The sequence below is a fragment of the Leucoraja erinacea genome, chromosome 28 (assembly GCF_028641065.1).
Source record: "Leucoraja erinacea ecotype New England chromosome 28, Leri_hhj_1, whole genome shotgun sequence".
In the NCBI taxonomy this organism is placed as follows: domain Eukaryota; kingdom Metazoa; phylum Chordata; class Chondrichthyes; order Rajiformes; family Rajidae; genus Leucoraja; species Leucoraja erinaceus.
In genome coordinates, this window is record NC_073404.1 from 28,633,004 (window position 1) to 28,655,745 (window position 22,742).

Genomic DNA, 22,742 nt, shown 5'->3' on the forward strand with positions numbered 1-22,742 from the left:
ACAAAAAGCTTTTCACTGTACCTCGTTACACATGACAATGAACTAAACTAATGACAGACTGACTGGCAACTTTGACCCGGTCAACATCAAAGTAGGTGCTGGCAAATCGTACCGTTATTTCTTCCCCTTGGTACAGAGAGCGAGGTGTGCGATTAATATGAGATGGCAGTGATTTTTTACAGCAATTATTTGGGAAAATTCACAAGCATGGACCCTTGCAAAATCCCCCCATGTTCCATCAGCCTTAACAAGTTGACTTACTACGAAGGGGATCACTGGAGCCAATACTTTATTGGCGTCAGACAAATCTTTGGTTAAAGTAGGAATTCTAGTGCAACAGGTAAGATGTCTGGTTGGCCATCGCACTCACTGGCAGCAGGACGGCTTGGATTTCTTCCCATTCCTATAGGGGTTTTTATCGTTATTGTTGAGGCCTGCGGGGGGAAAAAACAAAATCTGTGTTTCTAAATGCAGATGTTACAGTGACCAATAAATTCACAAGCACGGTGGCGCAGCGGTAGAGTTGCTGCCTCACAGTGCCAGAGACCAGGGTTCGATCCTGACCACGGGTGCTGTCTGTACAGAGTTTGTACCTTCTCCCTGTGCTCCAGAGGTGCTACGCTGCCTGACCCGCTTAGTTACTCAAGCACTTTGTGCCATAGTCATACTGTGTGGAAACAGGCCCTTCGGCCCAACTTGCCCACACCGACCAATATGTCCTATCTACACTAGTCCCGCCTGCCCGCGTTTGGCCCATATCCCTCTAAATCTAGCCTATCCATGAACCTGTCTAAATATTTCTAAAACCTTGTGATAGTCGCTGACTCAACGACCTCCTCTGGCAACTCTTTCCATACACGCACCACACTTTGCGTGTAAAAGTTGCCCCTTCAGGTTCCTATAAATCCCCCCCCCCCCCCCCCCCCCCCCCCTCACCATAAACCAATATCCTCAGGTTCTCGATTCCCAGATCGCTGAGAGGATGGGGCGGCTGGGCTTGTACACTCTGGAGTTTAGAAGGATGAGAGGTTATCTCATTGAAACATGTAATATTGTTAAGGGCTTGGACACGCTAGAGGCAGGAAACATGTTCCCGATGTTGGGGGAGTCCAGAACCAGGAGCCACACAGTTTAAGAATAAGGGGTAAGCCATTTAGAACGGAGACGAGGAAACACTTTTTCTCACAGAGAGTTGTGAGTCTGTGGAATTCTCTGCCTCAGAAGGCGGTGGAGGCCGGTTCTCTGGATGCTTTCAAGAGAGAGCTAGATAGGGCTCTTAAAGATGGTGGAGTCAGGGGATATGGGGGAGAAGGCAGGAACGGGGTACTGATTGGGGATGATCAGCCATGATCACATTGAATGGCAGTGCTGGCTCGAAGGGCCGAATGGCCTCTACTCCTGCACATATTTTCTATGTTTCTATGAAAGTTAGGGCATAGGAAATAGGTAACGTTTCGGGCCGAACCCCTTCGGGATTCGGCCCGAAACGTTGCCTATTTCCTTCGCTCCATAGCTACTGCTGCACTACTGAGTCGGATGATCAGCCATGATCACATTGAATGGCAGTGCTGGCTCGAAGGGCCGAATGGCCACTCCTGCACCTATTGTCTATTGTCTATTGATGGGCATATTTTATTTATTGTCCCTCTCTACTGCTGGAGCAGAATGTCGACCATTGAAAAGGAATCCTTTGAGCTTTAGTTAACGGCCATACTCACGGACAACGTCTCCGATCCTCCGCGGGCCAGTCTTCTCCAGCTCAGCCAGCACATTGGCTTCAAAGGTCAACGAGGCAACTCGGAAGAAGAACTCATTCACGTTTTCACCTGCGCAGAACAACGGGAAGAGTGTTTGTCTTCAAAAAGAAGGGCACCATTCCTCAGAGCAAAGCCGGCAAGAACGTGCCACGTGGATGCCTTAGACAGCAGGGCGTGTATCTGATCACTGACCTTTCTGTCCTGGGCCTCCTCCACTGTCAAGAGTTAGGCCAAACGCAAATTGGAGGAACAACACCTCATATTTCACTTGGGCAGCTTACACCCCAGCGGTATGAACATTGATTTCTCTACCTTCAAGTAACCCTTGCATGCGCTCTCTCTCTCTCCGCCCCTCCCCCAGCCTAGTCCTCCTGCTAGTTTCACTGTTTGCAACCCTTCATTATCACCTCTTCCACAGCCAACAATGGACCATTGTGGGCTCCACATCTCGTTGGTCATCGGTGCCCGGTCACCTGGTTTGTTCTGTACCTTTTCACACCACTAGGTTCCCCCTCCCCTGACTTTCAGTCTGAAGAAGGGTCTCGACCCGAAACGCCACCTATTCCTTTTCTCCAGAGATGCTGCCTGACCCGCTGAGTTACTCCAGCATCTCGTGTCTCTCTTCGGTGTAAACCAGCATCTGCGGTTCTTTCCGACACATATCCAATCACCATGGCGATTCACCAGTGGACAAAGCTGGGCTCTAATTTAGACTTTTTATTGGACTTTAGTGATACAGCGCGGAAAACAGGCCCTTCGGCCCACCGAGTCCGTGCCGACCAGCAATCACCCCGTACACTAGCACTACACCCTGTACACCCACACCATCCTACACACACTAGGCACTTTGGGAAGCAACTGGTGTCAGAGGTTATGGGGAGAAGGCAGGAGAATGGGGTTAGGAGGGAGAGATAGATCAGCCATAATTGAATGGTGGAGTAGACTTGATGGGCCGAATGGCCTAATTCTACTCCTATCACTTATGACGTTATGACCTACTGAACTGACTCTGAACTGAGCTGTACACGTGATATTTCTATTTTTATTGCACTCGGTTCAGTTCAGAGACAGTTACTTCCCAGCTACTATAACGATAATAAAGTACCGTTGATCTTCAGGGATTTTGTTTCTGCCATTTTCCACGATAGGGTCGATGAGACGGACGTGTGGAACTTAACACGTTTGCTGGTGAATGGCTCAACAGCGCCACCCTGTGAACTTGCGCGGTTAACATTAAAGCTGAACGTTTAACAACTCAGCTGATTTACTCTTACAAATCAGCTAATTCCGAAACACCGATCCTCGCTTTATAACCATATAACAATTACAGCACGGAAACAGGCCATCTCGACCCTTCTAGTCTGTGCCGAACACGTATTCTCCCCTAGTCCCATACACCTGCGCTCAGACCATAACCCTCCATACCTTTCCCGTCCATATAACTATCCAATTTATTTTTAAATGATAAAAACCAACCTGCCTCCACCACCTTCACTGGAAGCTCATTCCACACAGCCACCACTCTCTGAGTAAAGAATTTTAAGAACTTTAATTTCTTAATCAAAGGAAGGATGAGAGGGGATCTCATTGAAACAAAAAAGATTATTAAAGGGTTTGGACACGCTAGAGGCAGGAAACATGTTCCCGATGTTGGGGGAGTCCAGAACCAGGGGCCACACAGTTTAAGAATAAGGGGGTAAGCCATTTAGAACGGAGACGAGGAAACATTTTTTCACACATAGAGAGTTGTGAGTCTGGGGAATTCTCTGCCTCAGCGGGCGGTGGAGGCAGGTTTTCTGGATACAGGGCTCTTAATGATAGTGGAGTCAGGGGATATGGGGAGAAGGCAGGAACGGGGTACTGATTGTGGATGATCAGCCATGATGGCCGTGCTGGCTCGAAGGGCCGAATGGCCTACTCCTGCACCTATTGTCTATCGAAATATTAAAATTTGGATGAGATCATACCATCCAGCAGATGCAATGCCTTCCCAAATAACACTGTCACTAGAAGTTCAGCACATTCCCCTCAACCAACTGGTCCAGTCTCTGCCATTGGCAAGTCTTCAACTCCCAAATTCATAGTTCTCTTCGATAGAGGGACGCTATCGCACGGTGGCGCAGCGGTAGAGTTGCTGCCTTACAGCACTTGCAGCGCCAGAGACCCGACTACGGGCGCTGTCTGTACGGAGTTTGTACGTTCTCCCCGTGACCTGCGTGGGTTTTCTCCGAGATCTTCACGTACAAGTCCCACCTCCGATGTTCCGGCAACTGGTGATCCGGCACCTTCTCTAACCCGGACAAAATCACAAGAGCGCACTTGATATCTCTCCCCCACCATCCCCTCCCCAGAAGACTCCCCGAAAATGTCAGATCTCAACTTCATCGGGACTTCCGCAGCCGATCGCCGGGTGGAATCTGCCCCGCTGCGGTCAGGGCTCTGGAACTCCGGCACGGCCGGTGCCGGCAGATCCGTTCCCATCGCCGACTTCCGAGGCCGACTTTGCCGGCCGGTATCTCGGGCGGCCTAGGCAGAACGTTCAGGTGGCGTTGGACTCCTCTCGGAGGCCGTGACTTCTGTTGATCCGGCCTTAAAACGGATTATCCGGCAAGGTTCTGGAACCAAGGGTGCCGTGAAAATCAGTGGTGGACCTGCGTTGTTTGATTGTAGTTGTAGCACGTTTAAGAAAGTAACAGAACCGAACTCACCTGTTAGGGAAGACACGGCCCAATATTCAGCTTTGATTTCCTTGGCTACTTTGATAGCGTCTTTCTCGATCAGGCAATACTGGGCTGGAGGCTGTGGGCAACGATGAGAAATGTGTTAGCATGTTAACAGATGAGGCGCAGCGGTACTTTGCTGCCTTACAGTGCTTACACCACCAGAGACCCCGGTTCGATCCCGACAACGGGTGCTGTCTGTACGTTTTCTCCCCGAGATCTCCGGTTTCCTCCCACACTCCAAAGACATGCAGGTTTGTAGGATAATTGGCTTTGGTAAAATTGTGAATTATCCTCAGAGTGTGTTGGGCTGGTGCTAGTGCGCGCGCGGGGGGTCGCTGGTCGGAGCGGACTCGATGGGCCGAAGGGTCTCCTTCCCCGCTGTGTCTACGAACGAAACTGGAAAGCAGAGCCGACTGCTACTTACACTAACATCCTTCTTTGTCCCGACCAGGAACAAGAGCACAGAGGTGGGGTCATTTTCTTTGAGAGCATCTTTTAACCATTGTCTGAGGAGCAAAACAAAAGCACAGAAACAAATATGAAGAAGGTGCTGGAGGGAGTGGAGAAGACAATTTTTATTCAGAAGTCTAATTTAACAGGTGAAAGTGTTTGTTCATTCATTCATTCATTCATTCATTCATGCATTCATTCATCATCGTTGGAAACTACAGCGACACAGTGGCGCTGGTTTCCGACGGGAACGGTGACGGACGCACCACACGTCTCCGTCCTCCAGTTCCCGCGGACTTCCGCCGCTGGATGTACAGGATGTTGGTGTGTGTGTGTGTGTGTGTGTGTGTGTGTGTGTGTGTGTGTGTGTGTGTGTGTGTGTGTGTGTGTGTGTGTGTGTGTGTGTGTGTGTGTGTGTGTGTGTGTGTGTGTGTGTGTGTGTGTGTGTGTGTGTGTGTTTTTTCATCGTTCCTTACAATGCCGTGTACGACAGTGATCGCAACTTCTACTGAAGTGTGTGGACGGCCGTTGGCTCGCTCGGAGCTCATCCGCCCTTTGACAGGTCTTGTTTTTGGTCCTGCTGGGGGTCCACAGCCCCCTCCTCACCTGGCAAACCAGGTGGGGGAGACGGTTTAGTCGCTGACTATCCAACCATGGAGCAGGTAGCGCGGGATTACATGGTACCCATGGCGGGGGGAACTCCACTCTCCCCCAACCTGATAAGATTTGTTATTTTTATCGCACAGTGTTGAAATAAATTTCTATCAACCATCAATTCTTCATCAATCCGGGTGTCAGGGGTTATGGGGAGAAGGCAGGAGTCTTAGAGTTATACAGTGTGGAAACAGGCCCTTCGGCCCAACTTGCCCACACCGGCCAACATGTCCCAGCTACACTAGTCTCACCTGCCTGCGTTTGGTCCATATCCCCCCAAACCTGTTCTATCCATGTACCTGTCTAACTACCTCTTACACATTGGGATAGTCCCAGCCTCAACGACTTCCTCTGGCAGCTTGTTCCATACACCCACCACCCTTTGTGTGAAAACGTTACCCCTCAGTTTCCTATTAAATCTTTTCCCCTTCGCCTTAAACCTATGTCCTCTGGTCCTCGATTCACCTACTCTGCGCAAGAGACTCTGTGCATCTACCTGATCTATTCCTCTATAAGATGTTCACCTCTATAAGATCGCCCCTCATCCTCCTGCGCTCCTGGGAATAGAGACCCAGCCTGCTCAACCTCTCCCTATAGCTCAGGCCCTCTAGTCCTCGTAAACCTTCCAAGAGATACTTTCAAGAGAGAGCTAGATAGGGCTCTTAAAGATAGCGGAGTCAGGGGATATGGGGAGAAGGCAGGAACGGGGTACTGATTGGGGTTGATCAGCCATGATCACATTGAATGGCGGTGCTGACTCAAGGGGCCGAATGGCCTCTACTCCTGCACCTATTGTCTATTCTCTGTACCCTTTCCATCTTGGCAAGATCTTTCCTATAACATGGTGCCCAGAACTGAACGCAATACTAATGGAGTTAGGAGGGAGAGATAGATCAGCCATGATTGAATGGCGGAGTAGACTTGATGGGCCGAATGGCCTATTCCTGCTCCTATCACTTACAACAAGAATGCAAGAATAGTTGAGACAGTAAACAAGAGTCGCCATGGTTACCGACACCATTTTATCACACATCTACACAAAGTGAACAAACATAAGGGTTTGAAGGTTTCCCTTCAGACTCTGTGTGAGGTAGAGGGGGTCGGGCAGCTGAGTCTATGTACAGGTGAATCACAGCATGCTTTCCCTGTATAATGACAGCGCAAAGAGCCATTTGGTGACTTACTTCACGTGAGACAGACTTGCGATGTCAGTCACATCAAACACGATTATTATTGCTGAAAGAAAATTGCATTTTTGTCATTATTATTATTACCGTGATAATTTAAAGTGACACCCCCCCCTCTCTCGTTACTGCTCACCTCCCCATTTCTCCCACCATCCCGCCCCTCTTGCCCCCCCTCCCCAGTATCTCATACTGTAAGTTCACAAGGAGTTTAGTTTAGAGATACAGCACGGAAACAGGCCCTTCGGCCCACCGGGTCCGCGCCGACCAGTGATCCCTGCTCACTAACACTATCCAACACACACATGTTGTAAATCCAGCGGCGACTAGAAAAAGGTACGACTCTTTGGGCGACTACTCAGGTCCGTACAGACGCCACGTGTCGATATGTCGCGGGGTGAAGCCTGTACGGTCGTGAGTAGTCGCCCAAAGAGTCGTACCTTGTTCTGGTCGCCGCTGGATTTTCAACATGTTGAACATTTTCGGCGACCTGCCGCGACTATGATGGGCACCGACAGGTCGCCGAAAAAAAATCGCACGTGTGGGACAGGCCGTTAACAGAACAACAACTCAACTCAAATGACTGCCTCTAGCTAATAGGTCACATGTTTAAATATTTCTGCCTTCGAGGTGTCTTTATCCAATTACGGATCATAAGCGGGTAATTTTCTCGGTTTTATGCTCCGACAATTAGCATCGAGCATTTCCGGTAAATAAATACTGACGGAAGAGAAAGCTACATAATTATTCGCCGACATCTATTTAAATTGGCGGTGCGGTGACACAGGGTGCCTGGCACATGTTTAATTTACACGCTTTCTGATGTACGGGCTACCTTTCAAGCCCGTGACCCCCCCCCACACAAATCGTGAGTCGCCCACACCTTTCACAGTACCAGATACATAGAAACATAGAAACATAGAAATTAGGTGCAGGAGTAGGCCATTCGGCCCTTCGAGCCTGCACCGCCATTCAATATGATCATGGCTGATCATCCAACTCAGTATCCCATACCTGCCTTCTCTCCATACCCCCTGATCCCCTTAGCCACAAGAGCCACATCTAACTCCCTCTTAAATATATCCAATGAACTGGCCTCAACTACCCTCTGCGGCAGAGAGTTCCAGAGATTCACCACTCTCTGTGTGAAAAAAGTTCTTCTCATCTCGGTTTTAAAGGATTTCCCCCTTATCCTTAAGCTGTGAGTTAAAATGTACGACTGAAGTTAAAATGTACCTTGAGCACCTCTGTAGTATGTCGATGCGATGCACTTGAATCTCTCCTGACCTGCTGTGTCCCATCTATTAGAGAATCAAAAGAGACCTTCAGGTTTAACGTACAATCCACTTGCATCTGAATGTAACTTAACACGGCACGGTGGCGCAGCGGTAGAGTCGCTGCCTCACAGCGCCGGAGACCTGGGTTCGATCCCGACCATGGAGTTTGTACGTTCTCCCCGTGACCTGCGTGGGTTTCCTCCGGGTGCTCCGGTTTCATCCCACGCCCCAAAGACGTGCAGGTTTGTAGGTTAGTTGGCTTTGATTAAATGGTAAATTATCCCTAGTGTGTGTAGGAAAGCGTTAGTGTGCGGGGATCGCTGGTCGGTACGGACTCGGTGGGTCGAAGGGCCTGTTTCCGCGCTGTATCTCTAAACTAAGATAAACTAATCAGCTAGGACCAGGAGAAGCCAAGATGCTCGAGACCAAACACTAAAATGTCTTTTAAACAGAACCCTATTTAACCTCAAATTCATTAAGGTTGAGCCCAATCCTACTTTCCACGCAAGACAACTCCTGGTTGGGAGCTGGGGACTGGTCAAGGGTCAATAAGTCAAAGGTCATTGATCAATGGCTATTAATCAGAGGTCACATGGGTCACAATGAGTCATCGAGATGTGTCGCTTAAAGATCAATGGATATCATTCATGGTTCAGTAAAAATACTGACTTATGGTCACTGAATGTGAATCAGGGGTCAGCTTATATAGAGCAGAGGTCCTTGTACGCCCATGAATGTTCCACTATCCCTTGATCAGAGATCACCAACTATAGACACATCAACTCAGTGGATATATTTAAGGCAGAGATAGATTGTTGATTAGTACGGGTGTCAATGGTTATGAGAAGACAGGAGAATGGGGTTAGGAGGGAGAAACAGATCAGCCATGACTGAATGGCGGAGTAGACTTGATGGGCCGAATGGCCTAATTCTACTCCTATCACTTGTGACCTTATGACCTAAACTAACAGCAGCAGCATCTCAGTAGGTCAAGTGTCATCTGTGAAGGGAAGAGAAAAACAAACGGTGGTACCACTCCACAACTCTCCCCAAAACCTCGACAACTAGCATCTGTAGTAGTGTGTAGGAAGGAACTGCAGATGCTGGTTTACACCGAAGATAGACACAAAATGCTGGAGTAACTCACAGAGGGTCAGGCCAGTATCGTCAGACTTACTTCAGCATTTTGTCTGTACGGTGTTCAGCTCTGGAAAGATGTTAAGTTGGAATGGGTGCAGAGAAGATTTACGAGGATGTTGCCGGGACTCAAGGGCCTGAGCTACAGGGAGAGGTTGAGCAGGCTGGGACTCTATTCCTTGGAGCGCAGGAGGATGAGGGGTGATCTTACAGAGGTGTACAAAATCAGGAGAGGAATAGATCGGGTAGATGTTGTCCCCAGTCGGATAATCGAGAACCAGAGGACATAGGTTTAAGGTGAAGGGGGAAAGATTGAATAGGAACCCGAGGGGTAACTTTTTTTACACAAATGTGGTGGGTGTATTGAACGAGCTGCCGGACAGAGGAGGAAGTTGAGGCGGGTACTATCTCAACGTTTAAGAAATATTTGGAAAGGCACGTGGATAGGACAGGATTAGAGGGATATGGGCCAAACGCAGACTAGTGCAGATGGGACATGTTGGCTGGTATTGGCAAGGTGGGCCGAAGGGCCTGTTTCCACACTGTATCACTCTATGACTGTGTGCGCTGTTGGCCATGGTGAAGGACCACTGACCACTGACATTCAGGGTTCAACCATGTACGTACAGCTGCAAACTGAAGGGGACTCCCAGAACTTCGAACCGTTCCATCTCAAAGTCCACTCCGATAGTCGCCTTGTAATTCTTGTCAAAGACATCCTTGCAGAAACTGAAAGGACAATGGAGAAATTAAATAAAGAGGTAAGAAATACCAATCACCTCACAGCTTACTGAGAAAAAACAGTCAATGGATGATTTATAAGACGGAGATTGATAGATTCTTTTTTTTTTTTTTTTTTTTAATTTTATTTTTATTGATCGATAGATTCTTAATGCAAATTAGATACATTATATTGGGTACATTTATGATACTTATGACAGAGAGCCCCTAACCTGAAAATGAATTAAAGATTACACAAAAAAGCTGGAGAAACTCAGCGGGTGCAGCAGCATCTATGGAGCGAAGGAAATAGGCAACGTTTCGGGCCGAAACCCTTCATAGATGCTGCTGCACCCGCTGAGTTTCTCCAGCTTTTTTGTGTAACCTTCGATTCTCCAGCATCTGCAGTTCCCTCTTAAACACAATGAATTAAAGATGCTTTCTCTCCTATAGAGACATGAGAGAACTGCAGACACTGGAATCTTGAGCAAAACACAGAGTGTTGGAAGAACTCAGCGGGACAAGCAGATTCTGTGGAGGGAATTTGCAGATGACATTTTGGATCGGAGCCCTTCTTCAAAAATCGTCTGCCCATACCCTCCACAGATGCTGCCTGGCCCTCTGTGTAACTCCAGCACTTTGAATTCTGCCATAGACCTAGTTCTTCTGCTAATCCATCCAGCGTCTCCCACGTTACTTATTCAGAAGAGAGACACAAAATGCTGGAGTAACTCAGCGGGACAGGCAGCATCACTGGAGAGAAGGAACGGGTGACGTTTCGGGTCGAGACCCTTCTTCAGACACAGAGAGTAAGGGGAAAGGAGAACAAGGTCTTATCGAAACATATAAGATTATTAAGGGTTTGGACACGCTAGAGGCAGGAAATATGTTCCCGATGTTGGGGGAGTCCAGAACCAGGGGCCACAGTTTAAGAATAAGGGTTAAGCCATTTAGAACGGAGACGAGGAAACATTTTTTCACACAGAGAGTTGTGAGTCTGTGGAATTCTCTGCCTCAGAGGACGGTGGAGGCCGGTTCTCTGGATACTTTCAAGAGAGAGCTAGATAGGACTCTTAAAGATAGTGGAGTCAGGGGATATGGGGAGAAGGCAGGAACGGGGTACTGATTGGGGATGATGGGCCATGACACTGAGGTGGATGATCAGCCATGATCACATTGAATGGCGTTGCTGGCTTGAAGGGCCGAATGGCCAACTCCTGCACCTATTGTCTATTGTCTATTGCATCTCTGGAGAGAGGGAATGGGTGACGTTTCGGGTCGAGACCCTTCTTCAGACTGAGAGTCGGGGGGAAAGGGGAACAAGAGATATAGACGGTGATGCAGAGAGATATAGAACAAATGAATGAAAGATATAGAAAAAAGTATCGATGATAAATGAAACAGGCCATTGTTAGCTGGGGCGAGATGAGAACAAAAGACTTTGCGTGGGGGAGGGATGAAGGGAGAGAGAATGCCGGGGTTACTTGAATTTTGAGAAAACAATATTCATACCACTGCCCAAGCGAAATATGAGGCTGGTCCTCCAATTTGCGTTTAGCCTCACTCTGACAATGGAGGAGGTCTCGGACAGAAAGACCAGTGTGGGATTGGGGGGGGTGAAATATTCCCCCTTTTTTAATATTCAGACATGTTCAGACATGGGACCATTTTCATCCATACTCACCGGTTGATTAAACAAGTTTTTCCCACTGACAAATCCCCCACCACGATAATCTTAGAAATCTTCAACCTAGAATAAAAACACATTTATTTGAGAGACCTTCTTCAAGAATGTTTGACAGCAGTGGGCCTGTACATTCCTGGGATGTCAGGACTTTCATAATTCCTGGGATGTCAGGACTTTCATAATTCCTGGGACGTCAGGACTTTCATATGAAGAAAGACTGGATAGACTCAGCTTGTACCCGCTAGAATTTAGGAGATTGAGGGGGGGATCTTATAGAAACTTACAAAATTCTTAAGGGGTTGGACCGGCTAGATGCAGGAAGATTGTTCCCGATGTTGGGGAAGTCCAGGACAAGGGGTCACAGTTTAAGGATAAGAGGGAATTCCTTTAGGACCGAGATGAGAAAAACATTTTTCACGTAGAGAGTGGTGAATCTCTGGAATTCTCTGCCACAGAGGGTAGTTGAGGCCACAGTTCATTTGCTATATTTCAGAGGGAGTTAGATGTGGCCCTTGTGGCTAAAGGGATCAGGGGGTATGGAGAGAAGGCAGGTACAGGATATTGAGTTGGATGATCATATTGAATGGTAGTGCAGGCTCGAAGGGCCGAAAGGCCTACTCCTGCACCTATTTTCTATGTTTCTATGTACTCGCTGGAGTTTAGAAGGGTGAGGGGGAAACTTATCGAATAGTGAAAGGCCTGGATAGAGTGGATGTGGAGAGGATGTTTCCACTAGTGGGGCGAGTCCAGGACCAGAGGGCACAGCCTCAGAATAAAAGGACGTACCTTTAGAAAGGAGATGAGGAGGAATTTCTTTAGTCAGAGGGTGGTGAATCTGTGGAATTCATTGCCACAGAAGGCTGTGGAGGCCAAGTCAGTGGATATTTTTAAAACAGAGATTGACAGAATCTTGATTAGTGCGGATGTCAGGGGTTATGGGGAGAAGGCAGGAGAATGGGGTTGAGAGGGGAAGATAGATCAGCCATTATTGAATGGCGGAGTAGACTTGATGGGCCGAATGGCCTAATTCTGCTCCTGTGATTTATGAACTTATGAAAACGACAGGAAACTGCAAGGGGAAACAAGGAACTGCAGATGTAGGAATCTTGAGCAAAACACAAAGTGAGTTCCAGGCACCCACCACCCTCTGTGTAAAACACATGGCCCAGACATCTCCTTTGAACGTAGCCACTCTCAACTTAAAGCCACGTCCTTTGGTCTTTAACCTTTCCCACAGGAAGCTGTTACCCAACTTGTTGTAATTGGCAAGTAAAGGTTATAAGGTCATAGAAACATAGAAACATAGAAATTAGGTGCAGGAGTAGGCCATTCGGCCCTTCGAGCCTGCACCGCCATTCAATATGATCATGGCTGATCATCCAACTCAGTATCCCGTACCTGCCTTCTCTCCATACCCCCTGATCCCCTTAGCCAGAAGGGTCACATCTAACTCCCTCTTAAATATAGCCAATGAACTGGCCTCAACTACCCTCTGTGGCAGAGAGTTCCAGAGATTCACCACTCTCTGTGTGAAAAAAGTTCTTCTCATCTCGATTTTAAAGGATTTCACCCTTTCATAAGATCATAGGCGATAGGAGAAGAATTAGGCCATTCGGCCCATCGAGTCTACTCCACCAGCCAATCATGGCTGATCTATCTCTCCCTCCTAACCCCATTCTCCTGCCTTCTCCCCGTAACCTCTGACACCCGTACTAATCAAGAATCTATCCATTGCTGCCTTAAAGATAGTCACTGACTTGGCCTCCACAGCCTTCAGTGGCAATAAATTCCACAGATTCACCACCCTCTGACGAAAGAACGTTCTCCTCATCTCCTTCCTAAAATAAATTGTAATTTAATAAATATTGTTTTTAAAAACGTTGAGGTTCTGCCAACTTTGGTAATGCCCAGCCTATTTATTTTTTGATTTGTGGTCAGATGTGTGAGATTCATGGGACAGCTAGCAATGTCTTCAACATAGCGCCTGCTTTCACTTTTAAAATCAGCATTCTTGTTTCTCATTTAAAAAACAAAACACAGTGTCCTCCTCCTCCCTCTTTGAACCTTAGCTCAGTTTAGCAACGCACGGCCTCTGGCTTTGTTGTAAGGCCCAGTTACCTAGCTACACCATACCTGAAGCATATTATAGCTTGCATCAAAGGGCTTGTGCACAGAGCTACCTTAGCAACCAAGTATTAATCCGACTTCAACATCGAACCGTAAAATCTCCACACAGGGCCGTGCCCTGTACAAATCCATCAATGGAAGATAGACACAAAAAGCTGGAGTAACTCAGCGGGACAGGCAGTATCTCTGGAGAGAAAGGAATGGGTGATGTCTCAGGCCGAGAACCTTCTTCACACGGAGGCTGACTCATTTGCTCAGTCTGAAGAAGGGTCTCCACCCCCGAAACATCACCTATTCCTTCTCTCCATAAATGCTGCCTGACCTGCTGAGTTACTCCAGCCTTTCATGTATAGTCGGTGGGCTGAAGGGCCTGTTTCTGTGCTCGATGCAAAATGCTGGAGTAACTCAGCGGGTCAGGCAGCATCTCTGGAAAGAAGGAATGGGTAACCCATCGGGTCATGAGCAATAGGAGCAGATTTAGGCCATTCGGCCCATCAAGTCTACTCTGCCATTCAATCATGGCTGATCTATTGTAGACAAAAATGCTGGAGAAACTCAGCATCTATGGAGCGAAGGAAATAGGCAACGTTTCGGGCCGAAGCACTTCTTCAGGCCTATTTACTTCGCTCCATGCAAAGAGTTGAACAATCTCCACTATAGGAAATAGGCAACGTTTCGGGACGAAACCCTTCCGGGTTTCGGCCCGAGACGTTGCCTATTTCCTTCGCTCCATAGATGCTGCCGCACCCGCTGAGTTTCTCCAGCATTTTTGTCTACCTTCGATTTTCCAGCATCTGCAGTTCCTTCTTGAACATGGCTGATCTATCTCTCCCTCCTAACCCCATTCTCCTGCCTTCTCCCCATAACCCCTGACGCTGATGTCCCTTCCGACACTGTTTCCGCGCTGTATCTCTAAAGTCTCGAGTCTACAGACGAGACCAACTCTCTCTCTGAGTACAGTCTGGATTTTGCCACTGGCTTTCTACAGGGATGTCGAGGTGTTTTAGGTTAATCTGCCTATGTGTGTGTGTGTGTACAATGCCTGGGGCTCTGTGGGTGGGGGATGGGAGCAACAATGCAAGACTTTGCACATTCTTGAAGTATCAATCACGCTTTGGTCGGCTGCTTGTGCAGAGAGCGAGTACTTGAGTGTGTTGCTGCTGTTGGTCAACTGGCCACAGGGGGTTCATTCTTGGCCTCAGGATACTCTGGGAACACGAACAAGCATCCACTGGCGTGATTCACTCTCAGCTCGACTCACTCTCTCTCCCCTCTCCCCCTCCCTCTCCCTATCTCTCCCCCTCCCTGTCTCTCTCTCCCCCCCTCGCTCTCCCTCTCACTCTCCCTATCTCTCCCTCCCTCTCCCTATCTCTCCCTCTCCTCCCTCTCTCTCTCTCTCTCTCCCTCCCTCTCTCCCTCTCTCTCCCTCTCTCCCCTCTCTCTCTCTCTCTCTCTCTCTCCTTCTCTCTCTCTCTCTCCTCTCCCTCTCTCTCCCTCCTCTCTCTCCCCCTCTCTCCCTCTCTCCCTCTCACTCTCTCTCTCTCTCTCTCTCTCTCTCCCTATCTCTCCCTCTCTTTCTCTCTCTCTCTCTCTCTCTCCTCTCTCTCCCTCTCTCTCTCTCTCCCTCTCTCTCTCTCTCTCTCTCTCTCTCTCTCTCCCTCTCTCCCTCCCTCTCTCTCTCTCTCTCTCTCTCTCTCTCTCTCTCTCTCTCTCTCTCTCTCTCTCTCTCTCTCTCTCTCTCCCTCTCTCTCTCTCTCCCTCTCTCCCTCTTTCTCCCTCTCTCTCTCTCCCGCTCTCCTTTCTATCCCACCCTCTCTCTATCTCCCTCTTTTGCCAGGTTTCAGATTGGGTCCCAGCTTCAGATTCCACACACTGCTGGTGTAACTCAGCGGGACAGGCAGCATCTCTGGTGAGAAGGAATGGGTGACATTTCTTCAGTCTGATACACACACAGGTTAATTCCCAGGATGGCGGGACTGTCGTATGCTGAGAGAATGGAGCAGCTGGGCTTGTACACTCTGGAGTTTAGAAGGATGAGAGGGTGTCTCATTGAAACATATAAGATTGTTAAGGGTTTGGACACACTGGAGGCAGGAAACATGTTCCCGATGTTGGGGGAGTCCAGAACCAGGGGCCACAGTTTATGAATAAGGAATAAACCATTTAGAACGGAGACGAGGAAACACTTTTTCGCACAGAGAGTTGTGAGTCTGTGGATTTCTCTGCTTGGGTGGAGGCCGGTTCTCTGGATACTTTCAAGAGAGAGCTAGATAGGGCTCTTAAAGATAGCGGAGTCAGCGGATATGTGGAAAAGGTATGAAAGGGGTACTGATTGGGGATGATCAGCCATGATCACATTGAATGGCGGTGCTGGCTCGAAGGGCTGAATGGCCTCTACTCCTGCACCTATTGTCTACTGTTTATTGCAGTGCACTAACCTGACAGTGGAATGTTTGCAATCAAGCCATTAACTGTACAAGTACATGATAAAGGGAATGACATTTAGTGCAAGATAAAGTCCAGTAAAGTCTGGTTAAGGATAGTCCGAGTGTCTCCAATGAAGTAGATAGCTCAGGACTGCTCTCTAGTGCAGGCGTTCCCAACTTTTTCCGTCCCGTTTACCCCCAGCAACTTTAATAGCACATAACAATGTTATTTCACCCATTTATGAACATCCAGAATCAACAAATGCACCCTCTGGGTAGGCAAAATGTACCCCCTAGGGGTAAATTTACCCCATGTTGGGAACCCTTGCTCTAGTTGTTGGTAGGGTGGTTCAGTTGCCTGATAACAGCAGGGAAGAAGCTGTCCCTGAATCTGGAGGTGTGCGTTTGCACACTTCTGTACCTCTTGCCCGATGGGAGAGGGGGTGAAGAGGGAGTGGGACATGATTTCCAGACTCTGACACTCTATGCCGCGATCGGCCAATGCAAGCGTACCGTACGCGGGAGTGAAGGAGAGTTCCAAGTCCCACCAACCTTTGCTGGGAGCTAATAGTGCAGGCGTTGAACTCTAATACAGAAGATCCGCAGCTCACACAATCAGATGTGTTGTGTTCTTGTTACGACACACAGTCAGGGTTTATGAATCCCCGAGGCAGTGAAGCACCAAGTGATAGAAGTCTGTCCTCACTGTCCCCGCCCCTCGTCTGTGTCGCTGCCAGGACCTCCACTGTTGACACATTCCTCTCTAGTTACCTCACTTTGACAGGCATGGAGTGAGCGACAAATGCCACCCAGAATAGAAACAAATCAAAACACCTTACTCTTCCAACTGCCGTCATTTCAGACGTTAATCAAAACTGTTTTCTCTTTTAAGAGTAAGTACAGGTCCAACACCCATTTTCAGACACACTTGGTTCTAGAGGGTGGAGTTGCTGCCTTGCAGCGCCAGAGACCCAGGTTCGATCCTACATAGAAACATAGAAATTAGGTGCAGGAGTAGAGGCCATTCGGCCCTTCGAGCCTGCACCGCCATTCAATATGATCATGGCTGATCATCCAACTCAGTATCCCGTACCTGCCTTCTCTCCATACCCCCTGACCCCCTTAGCCACAAGGGCCACATCTAACTCCCACTTAAATATAGCCAATGAACTGTGGCCTCGACTACCCTCTGTGGCAGAGAGTTCCAGAGATTCACCACTCTCTGTGTGAAAAAAGTTCTTCTCATCTCGGTTTTAAAGGATTTCCCCCTTATCCTTAAGCTGTGACCCCTTGTCCTGGACTTCCCCAACATCGGGAACAATCTTCCTGCATCTAGCCTGTCCAACCCCGTAAGAATGTTGTAAGTTTCTATAAGATCCCCTCTCAATCTCCTAAATTCCAGAGAGTATAAACCAAGTCTATCCAGTCTTTCTTCATAAGACATAAGACATAAGATCCTGACCTCGGATGCTGTCTGGACAGAGTTTGTACGTTCTCCCCGTGACCGGGGGGGTGAGGGGACAAAGGGATCATTTCCGTGCTGTATCTCTCCAATGTCAGAGTTTTGCTGGGTTGTCTGTTTTGCCAGACCAACAGAGACGGCACAATATACCTCTGACCCAATTATTATACACCTCCCGTGTCGGCAAAGCACCAAGGACAGCTAGAGACTTAAGTAAAATAAATAACAAAACGTATGAGTTGTACTGACTACAGGTAGAGTTGATGCCCCGCAGCGCCAGAGACCCGGGTTCCATCCTGACCACGGGCACTGCCTGTACGGAGTTTGTACGTTGTAGGGGTCACAGCTTAAGGATAAGGGGGAAATCCTTTAAAACCGAGATGAGAAGAACTTTTTTCACACAGAGAGTGGTGAATCTCTGGAACTCTCTGCCACAGAGGGTAGTCGAGGCCAGTTCATTGGCTATATTTAAGAGGGAGTTAGATGTGGCCCTTGTGGCTAAAGGGATCAGGGGGTATGGAGAGAAGGCAGGTACAGGATACTGAGTTGGATGATCAGCCATGATCATATTGAATGGCGCATGGTGCAGGCTCGAAGGGCCGAATGGCCTCTACTCCTGCGCCTAATTTCTATGTTTCTATGTTCTCCCCGTGGGTTTTCTCCGAGATCTTCGGATTCCACCCACACTCCACAAAGACGTGCAGGTTTGCAGGTTAATTGGCTTGGTGTAAATGTGTCAATTGTCCCTAGTGTGTGCAGGGTAGTGTAAGTGTGCGGGGATCGCTGGTCGGCGTTGACTCGGTGGGCCGAAGGGCCTGTTTCCGCGCTGCATCTCTAAACTAAACTAGACTAAACAGGCAGGGAATGTGGAGTACAGACGGACTTCAGTCAGAGAGTGTGTCGAGTGACAACTTGGGTTGGAAGATTACACAAAAAAGCTGGAGAAACTCAGCGGGTGCAGCAGCATCTATGGAGCGAAGGAAATAGGCAACGTTTCGGGCCGAAACCCTTCTTCTTTGGGTTGGAAGATGTTGAGAACAACCAGATGTCAGGTAGACGGGGGTATGAGGCGCAGTCAGATCTCACCCAGAGGGCACAGTTTCATTGAGTTTATAGTCACGTGTACCGAGATACAGAGAAAAGCTTTTTGTTGCGTGCTATCCAGTCAGCAAAAAGCTTAGACACGATTACACTCAGGCCGTCCACAGTGTAGAAATACGGGATAAATGGAACAACAGTTGGTGCAAGATGAAGTCAGATTAAAGATAGTTCGATGGAGTAGAGTCAGATTTCAATCAGAAGTCTTCTCACACGCACAGATTAACAAAAAATAAATCCTTTTAGATAAAGATACTTCAGTAGCTGAGTAATTGCTTTTACTAAGAGGAGGCCCTTTGTTCGTCGGTGATTTGGCCTCATCGATGCTCAGCTCGAGTTGTGGCAGAGAGCTCTGCCAGATGCATACTAATGGGTGGCATCGCTGTTAAGGGCCTGTCTCACTTGACGATTTTTTCGGCGACTGTCGGCGTCATTGAGTGAGGTATCAGGTCACCGAAAAAGTCGCGGCGTGACTGCGTACTGACGCACGGTGTCACGGGTTTCGTAACATTTATTTTTTGTCGCCGCTGGATTTTGGAAATGTTCTTAATCTTTCGGTGACCCTGATACGCCAGTCAGTGACGCCGGCAATCGCCGAAAAAAAACGTTAAAAAAATGTTCACCACGCCATTATATGCTGCAACCGGCTACATCCGTGGCCTACTTGGGAACAGCTCCATCCAAGACCGTGGGCACAGCCCAGACCATCACGCCAATCAACCTTTTGGTTTTAAAGATCATATTATAAGTGATAGTGGAATTAGGCCATTCGGCCCATCAAGTCTACTCCGCAATTCAATCACGGCTGATCTATCTCTCCCTCCTTACCCCATTAGAAACATAGAAACATAGAAATTAGGTGCAGGAGTAGGCCATTCGGCCCTTCGAGCCTGCACCGCCATTCAGTATGATCATGGCTGATCATCCAACTCAATATCCCGTACCCTGCCCTCTCTCCATACTCCCTGATCCCCTTAGCCACAAGGGCCACATCTAACTCCCTCTTAAATATAGCCAATGAACTGGCCTCAACTACCCTCTGTGGCAGAGAGTTCCAGAGATTCACCACTCTCTGTGTGAAAAATGTTTTTCTCATCTCGGTCTTAAAGGATTTATCCCTTATCCTTAAGCTGTGACCCCTTGTCCTGGACCTCCCCAACATCGGGAACAATCTTCCTGCATCTACCCTGTCCAACCCCCTAAGAATTTTGTAAGTTTCTCCAGCCTTCTCCCCATAACCCCTGACACCCGCACTAATCAAGAATCTACCTATTTCTGCCTTAAATATATCCACTGATTTGGCCTCCACAGCCGTCTGCGGCAAAGAATTCCACAGATTCACCACCTTCTGACTAAAATAAAATTTGGCTGGTTCATCTGCCCAGAGTACCCTTGGCCAGCCAGAGTATTGAGTACAGAAGCTGGGCAGTCATGTTGCAGTTACATAAGACGTTGGTGAGGCCGCATTTGTTCAGTATTGTGTTGTGTTCTGGCCACAATGTTACAGGAAAGATGTTGTCAAGTTGGAAAGGGTACAGAGAATATTCATGAGGATGTTGCCAGGACTCTAGGGATTGAGCTGAGCTACAGGGAGAGGTTCAGCAGGCTAGGACTCGATTCCTTTGAGCGCAGGAGGATGAGGGGTGATCTTATAGAGTTGTACTACATCATGAGAGGAATAGATTGAGTAGGCGCACAGAGTCTCTTGGCCAGAGTAACCATATAACAATTACAGCACGGAAACAGGCCATCTCGGCCCTACAAGTCCGTGCCGAACAACCTTTTTTCCCCTTAGTCCCACCTGCCTGCACTCATACCATAACCCTCCATTCCCTTCTCATCCATATGCCTATCCAATTTATTTTTAAATGATACCAATGAACCTGCCTCCACCACTTCCACTGGAAGCTCATTCCACACCGCTACCACTCTCCGAGTAAAGAAGTTCCCCCTCATATTACCCCTAAACTTCTGTCCCTTAATTCTGAAGTCATGTCCTCTTGTTTGAATCTTCCCTATTCTCAAAGGGAAAAGCTTGTCCACATCAACTCTGTCTATCCCTCTCATCATTTTAAAGACCTCTATCAAGTCCCCCCTAACCTTCTGCGCTCCAGAGAGTAGGGGAATCGAGAATGAGAGGATATCGTTTTAAGGGGCGAGGTGGGAATTTGAGGGGACCTTTTTTTCACACAAATGGTGGTGGGTGTGTGGAACGAGCTGGTTGAGGCAGGTACTATCTCAATGTTTAAGAAACATTTAGACATGTCCATTGATAGGGTAGGTTTAAGGGCACATGGGCCAAAATCAGGCAGGTGAGACTAGTATAGATGGGGCATGTTGGCCGGTGTGGGCAAGTTGGGTAGAATGACTCATCCACCACTAAATACATGTTAAAAAAATTTTTAATCAAAATTAACAATTTCATCTTTTTTTATCAGACTTAAATTTTACCTGGTCCCTGATTACATGAGGGGAAAAACGCCTTTAATGCAATTGAAGCAGGCAAACGTGTCATGGTGGTGCAGCGGTAGAGTTGCTGCCTCACTGCGCCAGAGATCCGGATTCGATCCCGACTACGGGTGCTGCCTGTACGGAGTTTGCACGTTCTCCCCGTGACCTGCCTGGGTTTTCTCTGAGAACTTCGGTTTCCTCCCCCACTCCAAAGACGTGCAGGTTTGTCGGTTAATTGAGTTGGTATAAATGTAAATGGCCCCTAGTGTGTGCACTATCGTGTTAGTGTTCGGGGGTCGCTGGTCGGCATGGGCTTGGTGGGCCGAAGGGCCTGTTTCCGAGCATTATCTCTAAACTGACTAAACTAACCTAATCTTGACAGGCCAATGCATAATTTAATGTATCTGTAACATCGCCACATAATAGCCTTGTCCAAGTTCCATTGATACTGTGCATAAACAAGTGCTTGACTTTTGAATCAGTCTATCTTGTTCAATGAAAAAAAAATTTTGATGGCAAAGGGCCAGATTGGAAAACAATGAACTTTCAGTACTCGATTCAGAGCCAGCAGCTCGCAAACAGACAGAAAAATAAACAGTTCAGCTGGAATCATGAATTATTAAATAATAAGCGAAGGAATTTTCAGTATTCAGTCCGCTGCAGAACCATAACATCAATTGCCTTCATTCTATGACGCATCTGTAGAAGTTGGTGAGAGTTGTCGGGGACATGTCGAACTTCCTACGCCTGTCGGAAGGAACTGCAGATGCTGGCTTACACCGAAGATAGACGCAACATGCTGGAGTGACTCAGTGGGTCTGGCAACATCTCTGGAGGTAGACACAAAATGCTGGAGTAACTCAGCGGGACAGTCAGCATCTCTGGAGTGATGGAAGGGGTGACGTTTCGGGTCGAGACCCTTCTTCAGACTGGAACATCTCTGGAGATGCTGGCTGACCCGCTGGGTTACTCCGGCATTTTGTGTCTGTCAGACTTGGTTGGCTGGTCGACAAGTTGCCGCCGATATTTATTCCTAAGAAAATGAACCTTTCATTACCCCAAAAACAAAGAACTTTTGTTTTTGTATTTCTAGTTCCATCAGATAAATATTTCACAGTAATGAAAACTGTTATCTTTTCTTTTTTTTTCCCAGCTTTGATCATAATCTAATGCATTCCTTAATCTAATCCATCCTTTATTTTCTTCCGCCCACCAAGTCCGCACTGACCAGCGATACCCGGACACTAACGCAGGGATGGGATACTGAGTTGGATGATCAGCCATGATCATATCGAATGGCGGTGCCGGCTCGAAGGGCCGAATGGCCTCTACTCCTGCACCTATTGTCTATGTTTCTATGTTTCTATCCTACACACACTCCTCTAGGTAGTATAGGCTATTGACACATGTCCATCATCTCACTCTGTTGTTGGCAGTTCTTTCGAGATCCCCCAGTTGAGCCCACATCTGTCTGGACCTCTTCTCCAGCTGTTCCTGGGGCGACCTCTTCTCCTTGTTCCTTGGGGATTCCGTTTCAGGGCTTGCCGGGCGATGTTGGTGGCAGGTTTCCTGAGGGTGTGTCCAATCCA

General features: G+C 48.0%; 1 protein-coding gene across 1 annotated transcript in view; it reads right to left on the reverse strand.

The window, feature by feature from the left end:
• The window catches only part of rab34a (RAB34, member RAS oncogene family a), a 30,906-nt gene that overhangs the window by 1,806 nt on the left and 6,358 nt on the right, over window positions 1-22,742 (reverse strand). The window contains exons 4-11 of the mRNA XM_055658128.1: window positions 11,587-11,652; window positions 9,810-9,911; window positions 8,005-8,069; window positions 6,769-6,820; window positions 4,905-4,986; window positions 4,466-4,556; window positions 1,719-1,826; window positions 1-434 (exon numbers count right to left, since the gene is read on the reverse strand). The exon at window positions 1-434 is cut by the window's left edge and continues 1,806 nt beyond it. Of these exons, the coding sequence (XP_055514103.1) occupies window positions 367-434; window positions 1,719-1,826; window positions 4,466-4,556; window positions 4,905-4,986; window positions 6,769-6,820; window positions 8,005-8,069; window positions 9,810-9,911; window positions 11,587-11,652 (634 nt within the window). The 3' untranslated portion in view covers window positions 1-366. The remainder of the gene's footprint in view (window positions 435-1,718; window positions 1,827-4,465; window positions 4,557-4,904; window positions 4,987-6,768; window positions 6,821-8,004; window positions 8,070-9,809; window positions 9,912-11,586; window positions 11,653-22,742) is intronic.